Source organism: Chiloscyllium plagiosum, chromosome 9, assembly GCF_004010195.1.
Source record: "Chiloscyllium plagiosum isolate BGI_BamShark_2017 chromosome 9, ASM401019v2, whole genome shotgun sequence".
Lineage (NCBI taxonomy): Eukaryota > Metazoa > Chordata > Chondrichthyes > Orectolobiformes > Hemiscylliidae > Chiloscyllium > Chiloscyllium plagiosum.
In genome coordinates, this window is record NC_057718.1 from 36498961 (window position 1) to 36516056 (window position 17096).

The following is a 17096-nucleotide window of genomic DNA, read 5'->3' on the forward strand; positions in this document are numbered from 1 at the left end:
TTTTTTTTAATACAGCAAAATATTTCCCACTTTAAATTCCATAAGTTATTGCAGACCGATGCATCGATTCAATGGCTGTTATACTGTTAGTTGGTAGCTGTAAGGCTCTTGTATGTCAATAGCATCCCCAGATAGCACCTATTATACAATAAAAGAGCTCACTCTACATGTTTTTAGAGCCCGTGTAGGCACTTTCTCTAGATCAGCAACATAATTGTTGGATGCCTGGTAATGAGATAATCCTGAGTACAGATTCAAAGGGAATGACAGTTCTGATCCACTTTGGAATGGCACGATCTGGTAAACACTTGATTTCACACTTAAGACTTAAGCACACTTAACAAAATCTAGAATCACTAACCATAACTTCTCATTAATCCTAAAGCATTGGATCAACGTATCAAACATAAGATGTAACTTAATCAATGCAAATCAAAGTATAAATAAGTTCATTTGGACACTTCCCCTTGCATATTGTCAGTGAGTGTTTTCCCCCTCTTGTATAGCAAGTACAAAGTGAATCTACAGTTTAAACAATTTCCCAGGTCTAAAAAAAAAGGAAACCCTCCCCAGAAATAAAAACCGAAACGGATCTATACTCTGATATCCTGATAGTGTACTTTAAGTACCACGTTATACCACGGCTGACCACGACCAGATTTAATACATAGCAACTGTGCACCATGATACAGTATAAAATACAAATGTGGTATCAACTTGTCGAACTTCACCCAATGAGGAAAGAACACCAAAAAAAAAGACAGTATATATTTTACCAAATCCTAGAATTATTTAATGATTGATTTTATTTTGGATGATTTAATTGTTCCTAATACCCATTTACTACAGGAAATTATTTTTAAATTAAAAAATATACAATCAGAAGATGCGTGTAGACTTGAGATCACTTTACGAGGTATAGTTTCAATTCATCTGACAAAAGTAAGCAAGCCTACTTCAAATCAGAGATCACAAAAATGTCTACGTGACCACCAGACACTAGTGATGTGAAGACATTGCATATTTAATATTCAAGAAGGCAGTGCCATGCTCATGGCAGTCGTGGTTTACCAGATGACTCTGAGAGTCAATCTCATTCACAATTCTTGGCCACAAACAGGCCTGATAAAATGACAGTTAATTTTGACTGAAGTTAACAGTTAACCTTGTTTGTTATGCAATTATTTAAGTTCAATTTGAAAAAATGCTTTATATTACAAAGCAGACTCATTTCAGCATATCCCAACCACAGAAGTGTCTTTTTTCCAGTATTTACAGTCTGTAACTTCTGACTTTATTTAATCATTTCACTAAAATCTACTTTAACTGTTGCAATTTCTTCCCAAGAAGAACTTTAGCCAGTCATTAGTCACTTGACACTTACAAGTGATGCCTTTTCCATCCTTGCAATGGAAGATTAGAGCAGAATTAAACAAATCCAACAGCCCCATTCACTATACCCAGCCACTACTCCTCATCAAATAAGCCAAGAATCTCCTATTTTGTTTTGATGCTTTAAGACACTGGCGAGTTTTCCGTTGGACCGTCTGTTGGAGAAGATGGAGCATTCTGCTCAAGGTTGCTTCCATTTGAAGGAAGTGGTGTCTTCTCGGTCACTCTCCACTGTATGATGCTGGTGTCTTTTCCACCCGTTGAAATCAAGTGACCATCATTGTAGGTGAAGCTAACATTGGTCACATGACTACTGTGTGCACTGTAAACATGACTTGGAGCCTGGAAGCACATCACAAGAGAAAGATTTCATAAATGGAAGGATGAAAGCTGGATTTACAAATGCTCAGGCAGGTTGTAATTGAAAGATAACAGAATAAACAAGAGGAAAATAATATTTATTTTCTATAATTTAACAGCTAATATAGAGGCTTTCAAGAAAGTAATATAACCGTACATATTAGCCAGCACAATGGTAATTAGGGTGGATTCTTGTTGAGGGGTATGGATCCTAAAGAGATGGTGAGAGACCCATGCTACTTTTTATAGGGAACACCCAGTGAACTGCACACCAATCAGGCAGTGGTGAGACAACGGCTGGGCCTTAGCCAAGAATCAAAATCCCACATAAAGAGCACAGCTGACTAACTGAAATCTGTCGGTTTTTGCACTCAGCAACAGCAATGGGGAAGCTATGGCGGCTGGTAAAATAACAGTTCAATCATCCCAGGGCAAGTTAAATGAAGTGGGGGAATAGAGTGATTCTTGGGTTGGAATTGTGATGACAGGGCTGTCCCCAGCAGGAATGCTTCTTTTTTGTTGGCCAGGCTTTTGAGCAAGCACTAATTGCCTTTGATCAAGAGACACAGGTCCGTCTCAGTCCAACCTGCCTGAAAAGCTGCCACTGGGGTAAATGCCACATGGCAACAACATGACATGTAGCTGGTTTTATTCAAGAGGCAATAAACTGAGGGCTGAATGTAGTCCATAATTGGGTATTCAAAGTCTCAATGGAGAGTGGAGCAGGAAGGTAGAAAATGGGAGTTGTGACCCCAGGATAGACCAACACGTCAGAGAGAAGAAGATTTTTGCCCTAAAGATTTATTTCTTATACTAAACAGGTGTGGATTCTGGTGCAAAAGAAAGGGATCCAGTGTTGTATTCAAAAGCATGGGCTGGTTCAAATATAGAGATGAATAAACGGTCAGACAATTCCCAGGAATAGTTAGGAACAGCAGAGAGGTGGAAATACATTTTGCAAATGGTTTCTGAAAATTGTCTTGCTTAAAAAGAAATGACAATAATTTTTTGGGTTAAAAGTGGAAAAGCAGAAGAACAACAACTAATATCAGACATCCAGATTTTTAAAGGAAAATTGTATAAACAATGTGACTACTTTTGCACTTAGCGTTCAGTTTATAAAGACACTTACAGTTTGCTCAGATTAAATTTAGAGCTTGAATCTAACATTTTGATTTGTCAGTAGGCAGTTCTCTTTTCAAGCTGCAGTATTTCAATTTTGTCATTTCCTCTGACTTGTGTTTGATTCCTTGGGGACTCACTAATATTAAGTGACTCTAGTTTTGCTCTTCCCCAGAAGTGGAAACTCTGCTTCCTTATAAGAATGGAGGGTTGTGAATATTAGAGGCTGAAATAGAGTTTTAAACTCAAAGAATCAAGTAATATGGGGAATGAACAGGCAAGTGAAAACAGGCAGAAGATCTATCATAATTGTATTGAATGGCAGAACAGGCTTGAGGGGCCATATTACCTACACCTGTTCCTATTTCTTATAAGTAGCCAGCAATTTGTGGATAAAAAGATATACATTCACACCAAGTAAAAACACCCTCTGATGCACAGTACTACAACTTTCAGTTCCACAGTCTGCCATTAAACAACCACAAATATCACACATTTTAAAAACTGGATTTTGCTGAGATATGTACTGAACAACTAGTCAAGGACTTTTTATTCACTTGGAGCAGGTGGGATTTGCTGGTTGGGACAGCTTTTATAACGGTCATTGAGAGGGTAGTGGTGAGAAGCCTTCTTGAACCACTGCAGGCGCACACAGTGCTGTTAAGGAGGAGGTTCCAGGGTTTGACTGAGCAACACTGAAGGAATATAGTGAGAATGTTTCCACGTTAGGATGGTGAGTGGCTCGGAAGGAACTTGCAGCTGTTGGTGCTTTTATGCTTCTGCCATTGTTTTTCTAGATGATACACACTACTATTACTGAACGATCATGAGAGAGGGAGTAGACATTTGAGGTTATGGTGCTAATCAAGTGGGCTGCTTTGTCTTGGATTGGTGTCAAGCTCTCTGAATGTTAGAATTTCACTATTCAGGCAATTATGGAGTACTATATTTCACCCCTGCCTTGTAGATGGAGGACAGGCTTTGGGGAGTCAAGTGGTGAGTTACTGCAGAATTCCTGGCCTCTGACCTGCTGTTGTATCTCCTAAATTTACACGTCTGTTCCAGTTCCGTTTTTGGTCAATGGTAACTCCCAGGATATTGTCAGTGGATGATTTGGCAATGGTAATGCCATTGAATATCAAGGGCCATAATCAGTACACTGCTCAGGTAGAAATGGCTAGAAAATGTAGAGTTGAGTAATACTTTTCCTTTTAAAGTTAGACAGGCATCCAAAAAATATCACAATGTGAGTGAGTTTCTGAAGCATGAGTTTATTTGCATTATTATAGAGACCTATTGGGAAACATTCCATTTGCCCAAATATAAAGACCTCAAGCAGAGGCTGCTACAATTTGAGTTTTAAAATCCTCCCACCCCCTTATTCAGCCAGCCTTCACCCATAACTTTCAAAAAGGAAAATCTTTTGAAAATACGAACTGCAAAAGGAAAGTCTCATAGGGGCACTTTGAAAATGGGCCAAATGATCTCCTTCAATGCTATATAATTCCAAAATCTTTTTCGACACCTATACTGGATTAACCCTCAGCCTTCTTCAGTCTCTAGTCCAAAGCAGTTGAATCTTCCCTTCAAATGCAAGTAGTAATTGCTGATAGCGTCCTTGTAAGTCTTTTTTGTTGCATCTTGATGAATCACATAACCAGAGCTGTAGAAGGGCTTCAAGCTAAAGAGTGATGGGGATAGGATGGAAGAGGGTTCAATCAAGGCAAGGTTTAGAAAGTTAACGAGGCAATAGTGTATGGTAGCAATATGAAGAAATATAGGAAGAACGTGTCAGGAAGTGTATAAACGTGTCAGGAAGTGTATAAACGTGTATAAACATACCAATTAGAATTCAGAGTATGTCAAAAATGTAAAAAAAGGTATGAAAAGATTATTTATGAATGTTGCAAGCATTCAAAGATGATGAATGAATTGATAACAAATAGAAATAATGAGTACAATATAGTAAGTATTACAGAGACATTTTTGCTAGATGTCCAAATTTGGGAACTGCATTTTCAAGTGGTTTGAGACTTCCTGGAAATGTTGGAGTTAAAGGCTGTGGGTGGCTCTGATAGTAAAGGATGAGGTCAATAAATTTGAGAGAAATGATCTTTGCTCAGAAAGTCAAAACAAAGTGGGGTAGTTGGAGGAGGGGATAAGAAATAAGATGGAGTGGAATAGAGTTGTAATAAATGATCATTTTCAGATTGGCAAACTGTAAGTAAAATACCAGAGATCAGTCCTGGAGCCTCAAATATTTCCAACCTATATTAAAGGCTAGCATAAAGGGAGTGGGCATATTATAACCAGGTTTTCTGATGATACAAAGATAAGTGGGAAAGCAAGTATTGACAATAGAGTACAATGTGGGAAAATGTGAGATTGTCCACGTTGTTGAGAAGAATAAAAAAATTACATGATTTAAGTGGAGAATATTGCTGCACAGAGGATCAGGCAGTCATAGAGTCATAGAGATGTACAGCATGGAAACAGACCCTTTGTCCAACCCGTCCATACCGACCATATATCCCAACCCAATCTAGTCCCACCTGCCAGCACCGGCCCCCTTGGACACAAATCACAACAAACTAACTCGCATATATAGCATGTAATTTGGAAGATAAATAGAACATTAGTTTTTATTTTAGGGAGATGAAGAATAAAACAGTTTAACATTGCTACAACTGTTCAGGGAATTGATGGAGTCCTCACAGTGTTGCTTTTCTTACTAACAGGGGTGTAGTTTGTACTTGCACTGGAGATGGTTGAGACAAAGTTCACTATGTTCATTCCTGGGATGACAGAGTGCCTCATGAGGAAAACTTCACCTTGTACTCTTTAGGTTTTAGAAGAATAAGAATTGACTGAAATAAAGATGATTAATGATTCTAAGAGGATGTTCGGCCTCTTAGGGGAATCTAGATTAAGGAAGTACAGTTTTAAAATACGGGCTCTCAGAGACAGATTAGATTCTCTACATTAGACAGCAGGTGGAGGTTGGGTCTTTGAATATATTCAAGGTTGAGTTGGACAGTTTTTTAAATCTCTGACAGAATCAAGGTGTGGAAGACAGGCAGGATATTCAAGTTAAGTCCTTAATCAGATCAATTATGACCTGCAGAATGGAAAGTAAAGTTGTCATAGCCACAGAGAGCCATAGGTGTGCTCTCTTGTTAGAGAGAGACCACTCTGGTGGTTTAACCTTAGGATTGCCACACCTCAGGCAAGGGGAGGAGGTTAAGAAGGAGAAGCCCACATGGTAGCTTGAATCAGTACAGGAATTGAACCTATGCTGTCAGGTGTCACACTGCATCCCAAACAACCATCCAACCATTATTAATATCTTCCATATGGTGTCCAGAAATATACATAACACTCTCAAGTGTGATTGAATCAGGATTCAATGTAGGCTCAGTGCAATTTCTCAACTTTCCAAATTTATCCCTCTAGAAGTAAACTAACGTTCAGTATGCTTTTGTTCTGGTATTTTTGATTTGCAATTAAAAGATAAAGTTAATTACTTTTCTCTGTCCAAGATTCTGTTGCTTCTCTGGCCCATTTAGCTTCTTAATTTCAAGGTAATATGCAATTCCCCTAAATTTTTGAGCAAAATGAAATATCTCACACTTATCTATGCTAAAATTCATTTGTTAATTTATGTCCTTTTCATAAATGTACTAATTTATCATAATTTGTTCCAATCCACTTCTGGGTTAACTAATCCTTCCAAATAGATGATGCCTGCAAATGTAGAAGTTGTGATTTTATTCAAAACTCTAAATTGTTAATAATAAATTGCAAATAATCTCGTCTCCACACTAGCACTACTTCCCACCTATTATGGTCAGAAGTTCAATTCTTCAAAATTATTTTTCAAGTTAACATTGATGTTGAGTCAGGGAACCTGCAAGTTTGAAATGGCATACACCAGTGTTCCTGACCCTCAAGAACCAGACAATGCATCCAACACTAAGGAAAACAAAATATAATCTTCTTTAAAAACATACAAACAAAATTATGTACTTAGTTAAAATACCAATAATATGGAGTTAAATTTACTGACCAGAATTTGGTTACTGGATTCAAGGTCTGATTTTACCAGGGCACTGTAGCCTTTAGTTTAGTAAAAATATAGAATAAATAAAATCATAATTTACCTTAGGTTTAGAAATAGGGTACTGAAAGATATGAACTTTGCAGAAATCGTCAGCAACAGCCACCACTTTTTTGCTGTGAGATCTGCAAAGTGCATTAATATCTGTTCCATCCGAACCTTCAGGCCATACTCCTGCAAGGAATGAAAAACATGCATCATGCTCAAAGAGAGTTGTTCTTTTAAAAATTGAGTACTGATCTATCTGATGTATAGAAAGCAAACATGGGAACCAATGAATTCTTGAGTCACAAAGTAGCATTAGTTTTCCAAAGGTTATCTTGCAGAAATTATCACTGTCTCTATTAACAAAAATGTTACAAGCCCAACATCTCAAGAATAAGTAGAGAATTCTATGTTAAATACTATCACCATATTATGCATTCTACTAAAGAAATTGCAATATTTAAACTTATTGAGGGGTGGGTGAAGCTGGTAGAAGGCTAAGTTCTGTTGGCTTCAACTCTGTTTTGTATTTCCGCAACCACCAATGAATTGCTAAACACAACACCTCATGTACTGTTTTCTTTGGAAGGTAGCTGTACTATATGATACTGTGTTTTCACGCTTAGGAATAAAAAGAAAAAAATTACAAACATAATTTTTTTTTTAAAGAACAGTTATGACTTTCCAATACAAATCTTCACAGCATATCAACAATTTTAAGATTTGTTCTTTTGAAATTGAGTTTATGAAATTGTTGAACTCAAAAGTTTTAAAAAATATAACTGGATACCTTTTATATGCAATGTTAAATATTGTTTACAATTACAATGGTTATAGGTCATAGCCAATCCTTAGTGTGATGTGAAATAACTTAGTTCAAACAGTATGACTTAAATAAATCAATACATGTTGCTAATGACTTCCTTTATGGCTAACTGAAGAATGACTTCATGTGTTTTGTAATTGCTTTTTAACATATCAATTAAAAGGAGATGAGTCCTGAGGAGCAATTACAAGGTAATAAATTGAATTGCTGGTGCAAACAATATCAGTGTAATTAAACAAACCTTGGGTGGTGGTAGTTGTAACTTTCTGCTGTAAACCACTGTTAAAGCAGGATCCTTAAATAACTTATTTAAAAATAAAATTAGACACTAGCTTGAAACATAAAAATGTGCATCCAACTTGTTCCTGTGCTGTTACAATTTATAAATCTGCTCATCTGAAACAATATGCTACAATTCAAAAGCACGGTGAATTTTATGAAATATCAGACAGGTGAAAATTTCAGCAATTTTTAAGCAGGATTTCTCTTTATGCACTCTAAGTTTTTCAAAAAATCAGTTTTACACTGCTCACATCATTATGTAGATACCATGCCCCTTTATGGCACCACACTTGCAAGAAGAACTTGGCACTGTCAGGACCTTCTGGGATTCATGCTGCCGGTGCCATATTTAAAGCTCAGCTTTGCATCAGGTCATTTGCTGCCGTGGATAACCAGTGTACACGTCGTAGAAGGGAAACAAAAAGGAAAATACTTCTAGAGCGCGTAGGTGGCACAGATGCCATCAACTGCAAATACCATTTCACGTTTATGAATGCTTTGCTATTTTACATCATCTGTCTGATCAGCTATCATTTTGTTTATTTTTTCATGCAATGCAGACTGTGTCAGTCATTGGCCGTCTCTAGTTGCCTTTGAGAAAGTGATGGGAGATGCTTTCCTGAACAAGTGCCGTTGATTTGAGATAGTTAGAAACACAATGCTATTATAAAAGGAGTAAAAAGATTCTGACCCAGGGACACTGAAGGAATGGTCCCTTATAACTGTAACCTTCCATAAGCAGTCCCACTAGACTGATGACAACCCAATCTCTGATCAACTTAGAAGAACAGCTTCAACTCATGAGCAACCAGACTCCTGACTGCTCCCTGTGCAGCTCTCCTTCTGACTTACTATTAATCTCCAGATTGGTTGTACTAGATCTGGGGGACTGGCCATAGCCCAATCCCTGGATTGTAGTGATAAGAAATCCCTGACCATGACAACTTCAAGTGGCTTACTGTCCAAGCCCCTGGACAGATAGGATACTGCCCTTGACTGACTGAAGTGATTGATAGTCCCCTTGACTTAACTGAGGATTATTACCCTTAGCTTTGGCACATGGCTATTTGCCTAAAGCAAATGCAGTGTGTTTGCTATGTTAATGGCACACGCTGTAGCCATGACATTGATGTATCATGGTGCCATATAGTAATATGTCCATTCCCTTCCCTGATCAATGGTGACAACCATGATGAACTGCCTGGCTTTGTGTTTGTGCAAGAGGGAAGTACCTGTGAATCTTTAAGATCTGAATGAGGCAAAGTGCAAAAAGACTTTACAAATCAGAGATGCAGTGAACATCCAAATAAATGTGAACACGAAGACAGCAAGCAAAGAGCTGAGGTGTATCCTGGTCATAAAACGGTTGCTGGCCCTACACAAAAATCACACTGACAGTAGTAGCAATGCAAGGTGTTAGTGTGCATGGAGTTTAGGCTAATGTACAAACATGAAGAAGTGGTTAACAGACAAAGGAAGGAATATGGTTAAATGGACTATTTACAAGTTGACAGGCTGAAAATACGAGTGTTCTGTAAAGTTTAGAGTTGTGGTCTTAGATTTATGCAACTTATAGATGGAAAGTCCAAGAGTACTGAACCCAATGACATTGTAGGTGAAAATGCAGATGAGAAGTTTGCAAAGAGATATGTTAATGAAAGGGCAACAAAATGGCAGGTAGCAGTTCTTTTTTAAAAAAAAGAGGCATGAAACATTTACTGAAAGATAGAGACTCTGGCACACTCATTCAAGGACCACAGCAAGTTAGTTTGGATGCACAGTATACAATAAGGCCAACAGCATGTCAGTCTTCAATGCAAGGGGATTGGGGAAATGAGTAAGGAGCTCTTGCTACAGTTGTATAGTGCTTCATTGACAGCACATCTTGGAGAACTGTATACAGCTTTGGTCTCCTTGACCAAATGAAACACTTGCCTCAGGAGGTGGTAATGTAGGGTCGCTACCTTGCTTCCTAGGAATGAGAGCTTGTGCTATGCTAAAACATTGAGTAACTTGGGTTCATACTCTGAAGTTTAATACAATGAAAGGTAATCTCAGCAAAAAACAAAATTCTGAAGGGGCACGACAGGTACACACGTTGTTTCCCTTGATTGAGAAATCTGTGGTACAGAGGTGCAGTGTTGCTTAGAACCAAGATAAGGAAAAATTTCTTCACTTTAGAGTGTTGTAAAACTTTGGAATAGTTTTACTTGAGAGTTTGTGTATGTTCCATCAAATCAAGGAATATGCAGAATAGATGGGAAAGTGGATATAAGATAGCAGCTCAGCCTTAATTGTATAGAAGAGCAGAGCATGCGCATAGTCTACTTTTGTGAGAAAGTGAGGTCTGCAGATGCTGGAGATCAGAGCTGAAAATGTGTTGCTGGAAAAGCGCAGCACGTCAGGCAGCATCCAAGGAACAGGAGAATCGACGTTTCAGGCATAAGCCCTTCTTCAGGAATGAGGAAAGTGTGTCCAGCAGGCTAAGATAAAAGGTAGGGAGGAGGGACTTGGGGGAGGGGCGTTGGATGTTGCCTGACCTGGTGTGCTTAGTCTACTTTTGTGCCTATTTCTGATGTTCTTCTAAGACTCCACATTCCTGGTGACTTGATTTTTTTCCCACGAATATTTACAAATATCCATGCAAAGCTCCTTGCTGTTTGCAATTGTTCCACCTCCAATCCAAATTATTGACTGAATAGTACTGAAAATATTAAAAACATTTTAAAACAAAAATAGTTAATAATTTACCAAGATAATATTTGATCTCCATTTCATTACAGTAATTGAGTATTTCCCTCCAAAAAACATTCATGCCAACAAAATTAACAGCAGATTTGGTACAAGTTATTCTGGTAACCAATATTATTCTAATTTTACAGTACGTTTTAGGAGAAGATAGAAAAATTCCCTGTTAAATATGACTAGGTTCAATCAACAGGTTTTTCTTGTGAAGTGACAGAATTGAAAACTAATCCAGGGTTATATTTTTCCAGTTTGGATTATCATATAGTACTGTCTTCAATCATTTCAATAATTGGCAAGTTATTTATTAACAAATAAAAATGTGAGTTAAACACAGGTTGTCAGTGAGAAATTTTGGCTTTAAAAAAGCATCACATTTATTTTATAATAAAAACAAAAAGTAACTTTTGTAAATAAAGATGGTAATATTCAAACTGATTCTGTTCTAAGCAATTCAAAAAACACTGATTTTGTCAAACATTTAACACAAACGAGCAAACACTGCAATTGTTTCACGATTCAAGCTCTAATCGAAAGCTGGCTTGAGTTATGCTTATGCAGAATGCAGAAGTCACAAGACATTAAGAGACATTTACTAAAAATGGTGTATCACCCGTACTTACATAATGGTTGAAAGAGTCTTAATGTTATAATAAATTTAAAGCATGTTAATTGCTACGTCAATTGGGACCCAAATGTTTCACCAGAATAGGCAAACGCGTATAATCTGTCTGACATTTTAAGTCTTCAGCAAATTGCACTAACCCATTATTCCTTGGCAAATCTTCAGTTTACAATAACATAATGCATTTTTTTGAAGAAAACAAATTACATGAGTAAGGAATTTATTCATAAGTTTAACATACTGTCAGTTTACGTGAAGCAACTCAGAAGAAGGTGATTAATCATAACTGCATAAGGCACACATTGCAGAGTTTCTGATTTTCACACACTCCCGGAATAACATTTGTTAACACACTCATATTTGATAAGATCGTTTTGGACACCAAATAATAATTTATATCCATGATCGGAGTGACTTAGATGAACATTTACCAATACCAAAAGGAGGTAATGTTATTTTGAGCCAGAAGGTGGCAATAGTTGAACAGCATTTGATATTATTTGCAATTATTTTTATCAAAGCTTTTAATTGCGGAATTATTCACTACCTAAAATATAAAAACATATTTAATGTTTCAAAATAAGACAACAAGTGAAATAAGCATGACAACGTTTTAAACCTTCTAGCACGAACCAAAGATTAAAGAACAGTCCTCTACCGATTCTTTTGTTAGTACAATGCACTGAACCTCATGATTTTTAGGTGAAAAATCACAGACTGTTTTGTAAGGGATTTTTGACAACAGGCCTAGTGAGATTTCTTGCCACATCTTATCAAACCACCTCATTAATTGCCTAACCTGTCTCCATAATCTCTTTTGTCTGATTCCTTCCTCATCTTACCACATGCATTTCCTGGAACAACTCACCAGTCATGGATATCTTAAACAGCAAGCATTTATTGTCCTGCGACATCTTTGAAGGGCCACTGTGCACCTTGACAGTAAATGACCCTCACTGGCAACATAATGGCACAGTAGCCAAAATGCCACTCTGCTCATGACACATAGCTGCCATGGCTGACACTCCCTCACATATACAGCTCCATTCTTTCACCGTAGTTGCTGTTTAACCAACCAAGCCACCAATATTCATTCTAAGCTGCATGATTCATACTGTGTGATTGGTGTTGGCCTGGCAATCGTGGCATTGACTTCTGGTATTGGAAGTTGCTCAGAAGCCAGAGGTCCACACAGCCAGTATGAAAATTAGAAAGAATCGCTACTTTGTCCCCAATGCCCATGCTGACCTGTATCTTGCCATTGTTCAGAAGGTCAACATCACATACAGGGAAACACTTTGACAACTCAAACATCAGCTTTTATTTACTGCCAGCAACAAAAAGTGAACTCAAACAAAACAAATAGAGGGGGCAGGTTGCCTCAGCAATGCAAATGAAATGCCGACATCGTGACTATCAAATATTTTATAATCCATGGTGATTGGATGCTCATCTACAGGAACTGGCTGTCAGTCAATTCCCGTTTAGCTTGTAAGTCCCCCACACAGCTGAACTCTAGCACACACAAAGAGAACGTCCTCCCTTCCAGTGTCCTCATCCTTGTCCTCAGAAAACAACTGTCCCCATTCTCCCAGTTCCTCAGCATCTGCCAGACCGTTACATTGTTTGCCCCAATTGTGCACAGCATAGCATGCCAGGCTAATGAGGCACACCTTGTTGGACTATTCTGAAGCATCCCTCCCCACACAGGTCTAAGCTGAGGACGTATATTTTCAGCGGCACTACATACCTAGTCAAAGCAAAGGCAGCATTGTATCTGCGCTCTACGTCAGTTAGGGGGCTGTGCAGTAGCACTGTGTGAGCGAGCACTAGGATAGCAAGCAAATAGCCCTGAGGTGCAACATGGTGCAGTCATTGAGCCGGATGCTTGTCTGGGCATGGAAAGTGTCCTTGTCACAACTTTTCAATACTAGTTGCTGGTGCACCCTGCAATGCAAATCTGTGCTTCCTAAGTAGCCTGTAAGTGGATTAGAGGTGCCATAATGGTTGAGGGGTTGTTAGATGCCAAAGTCTGTGGATGAGGTGTTAGCACAACGTCAATCATGGATCACCCCCAGAAATGCTGCTTGGTGCTAAGCAAAACGGAGATTGGATTGCAACCAGAAGTTGGCAGACACCCACTCTGACTTCCATGCCAAGAATTCCTGATATCACGCTTGTTTTGGATGCTGGGTAAAATATTAAGCTAAATATTAAATGAGGTGAGTTGCAGCATTAATAAGGCATTTAACACGATTGAATCTGCCTTATTTGGCAATTTGCCATGCTTCGCGAGAATCTTATCTTGACGCTCAGCAAATGCAGAAAAGATGCAACCAGATGCTCCCAATGTCAAGATAGGACTTGTGAGATGTCTCAGCTGAACCTTCACAAATCTCGCCATAGCTCATGTTGCTCAGGACCAATAAGATTCTGCTCATTTTTCTGTATTTTGCACTGCAAAACCAATGTCCTGGCTGAAATTGCTCAGAATTACATATTAAACCATGACCCCAAGACCCCTGCTCAAATACTTTCCATAATAACATACTTCAGATGAAATTTTTTATGTATCCCTTCAACATTATATGGTGTTTTAAACAGACTTAAAACACAAACTAGGAATTATTATACTTTATATTATTATTGTATGAATTGCATATGAATTACAGATGCAATAAAATCCCAAATAGTATGTAGTGATGCAACTACCTACCAAAAACATGAAAGCCCAGAACACACGTATATGTATACCATTCCATATCTCTACATTCGGAGCGGTTTCGGATCAGCTTGCAGCCATTTTGAATATCCCCTAAAAACATAATGCCTTTAGATTAGTCAAAACACATTTTTCTTGCAATATTATTAAACTTTCAATAGTCTTTTTTTATATTTGGAGTTTTATTTTTGATTCATACACCCACCCTGTAGTAGCCATTTTGAAATTAAGAAAGAAAATGTGAACTCCTCTGCATCCATTTTGGAATACCCCTGAACTAAAACACCGGATAAGAACAAGTGAAATATTCATCAACACAAAGTGAATAAATTTGCATTTTTATCTTTAAATCTTTTTATATCAATGTTATTTTTCATCCCATCAGTTATGCCAATGGAATGATTCTCCAAAGTTTACTTAATCGTAAAATTCAAAGATCCCTCTCCATTTCCACTCTTATGCTTAATGACTGCCAAATGCTGTCCAACTTTCTTCTGAAGGGATGCTATTGTGCAAAGATTAAGAAGGAACAATTAAAATTTAGATCAGACATAGGCATTACAGAAACACCCATTTATTTTTGATAAATTGCATATTTACTACTTTTTTCTAAATTACAGAATAAATTCAAAATATACTTGGACAATCATATAGACGGAGTTAAATATAACTATTATAAATTCACAACCAAGAGGTAGAGTGTTTGACCTAAATACTAAATAATCATCTATGATCACACCCTACATTTTTCTCACTGTCACTAAAACTCATGCTAATTCAGATTCGTCATCTTCAGACCAAATTTCTAAGTTTACTTAAATTATCTCTTAATGAAAGTTGGTTTGGTGGTAATTTCCAGCTTAACACGACATTAAGGAAGAATCAGCCTAATATAAAAGCAACTCAGGCTTATCAAGATTCTATAAGCCCAAAATATAAAGACCACAACTTTTTAATGATCTCTATTTTGGATTGATGACCAAAATGGGAAAGGAACAGTTTTTAAACCAAAGACTGTGTGAAGGAGCTCCTGCACTTTTAATAATGAATTACACGAGTTAATTTCCTTAGTTGTTTTGTTCAAGCAGTGATGCAGTGCGGGGGAGAAACAATACTTAAGATGCCATGGCAGACGATGTGGCCAAGATTCTGAATGAGTACTTTATGTTGGTATTCACCCAGAAGGATATAGAGGATAGTGAGATTTGTGTTAAGCATGCTAAGACGTTAGAACATTTTGACATCGAGAAGCAAGCGGTGCTGGGTCTCTTGAAGAACATGAAGGTGGATAAGTCCCCAGATATCTCTACTCCAGATTATTGAAGGAGGCAAAAGAGGAGATTGCTGGGGTCTTGACCAAGATCTTTGTTTCCTTGCTAGCTTCTCGAGAAGTCCTGTAGGATTGGCAAGTAGCTAACGTAGCTCCTCTGTTCAAGAAGGGAAGTAGGGATAATCTAGGAAACTACAGACCAGTGAATCTCATATTGGTGGTTTGGAAGCTACTGGAGAGAATTCTTGGATACGATTTATGTTCATTTGGAAAAGCATAACCTAATTAGGAAGTCAGCATGGCTTTGTGCAGGACAGATCATATCTTACAGACTTAGTTGCATTTTTTTTGAGAAGGAGACAAAAGATGAGTGGAGACCAGTGGATGGTGTCTACATGGATTTTAATAAGGCTTTTGACAAAGTGCCTCATGGTAGGTTCATTCAGAAAATAAGATGCATTGGATCCATAGTGATTTGGCCACATGGATTCAGAATTGGCTTGTCCATAGAAGGCAGATGGTAGTGGTGGAAGAGTGTTTTTCTCGTTAGAGGTTCATGACTAGGGTATTCCACACGGATCTGTATTGGGATCTCTGCTGTTTGTGATATATACAAATGACTTGGACGAAAATGTAGATGCGTGGATTAGTAAGTTTGCAGATGTTACAAAGATCGGTGGAGTGCGGATAGCATACAAGATTGTCAAAGGATACAGCAGGAGATGTTACATATGTGGGCAGAGAACTGGCAGATGGTGCTTAATCCAAGTGAGTGTGAGGTGCTGCACTTTGGGAGATCAAATGTTAAGGAAAAGTATACAGTTAACGGTAAGATCCTGAATAGTGTTGGCATACAGGTCATTCTGCTATATCGAGTGTTTTGTTCGCACAAATTTGCTATAACGCGACTGATGAATTGGGGACAGTGTTTCTAAAGCATGAACATTTAAAACATGCATTGATTATAACGCGATTCTGGCCTCAAGAATTTAAATGCTACTGATATTACACAGTTTTTTTACAACATGGGATTGCACGAGAACTGAACTACTGCATTATAGCAGAACTGATCGTACAAAGGGATCTTGGGGTTCAAGTCTCTAGCTCTCAAAGTACCACCCTATCTACTTGCGTGGCCAATGAAGATGTTTGCCTTCATTGGTCAGGGAATTGAGTACAAGAGAAGAAAGTGAGGACTGCAGATGCTGGAGATCAGAGCTGAAAATGTGTTGCTGGAAAAGCGCAGGTCAGGCACCATCCAAGGAACAGGAGAATCGACGTTTTGGGACGATTCCTGAAGAAGGGCATATGCCCGAAACTTCGATTCTCCTGTTCCTTGGATGCTGCCTGACCTGCTGCGCTTTTCCACCAACACATTATCAGAATTGAGTACAAGAGTCAGGATGTCATGTCACAGCTTCACAAGGGTTTGGTTAGGCGTGTTACATTCAATTTGGAGGGTTGCCACATTACAAGTGACAATATTTCTGTTGAATAAAGGGAAGTGACAATATTTCTCTTGAATAAAGGAAACTATGGAGCTATGAGGGAGGAGCTGGCCAAAGTTCAATGGTGCAATACCTTAGCAGGGATGACAGTGGAGGAACAATGGCGGATATTTCTGTGTATAATGCAGAAGATGCAGGATCA

At 38.1% G+C, this 17096-nt stretch overlaps 1 protein-coding gene across 6 annotated transcripts in view; it reads right to left on the reverse strand.

The window, feature by feature from the left end:
• Positions 1–6: 6 nt before the first annotated feature.
• LOC122552779 (echinoderm microtubule-associated protein-like 4) overlaps positions 7–17096 on the reverse strand; it is a 299840-nt gene continuing 282750 nt past the window's right edge. For all 6 annotated transcript variants that reach the window (XM_043695706.1, XM_043695703.1, XM_043695705.1 and 3 more), the window contains 3 exons: positions 14171–14269; positions 7035–7165; positions 7–1734 (listed from right to left, as the gene is read on the reverse strand). In XM_043695706.1, coding sequence (XP_043551641.1) covers positions 1516–1734; positions 7035–7165; positions 14171–14269 — 449 coding nt within the window. In that variant the 3' untranslated portion in view covers positions 7–1515. The remainder of the gene's footprint in view (positions 1735–7034; positions 7166–14170; positions 14270–17096) is intronic.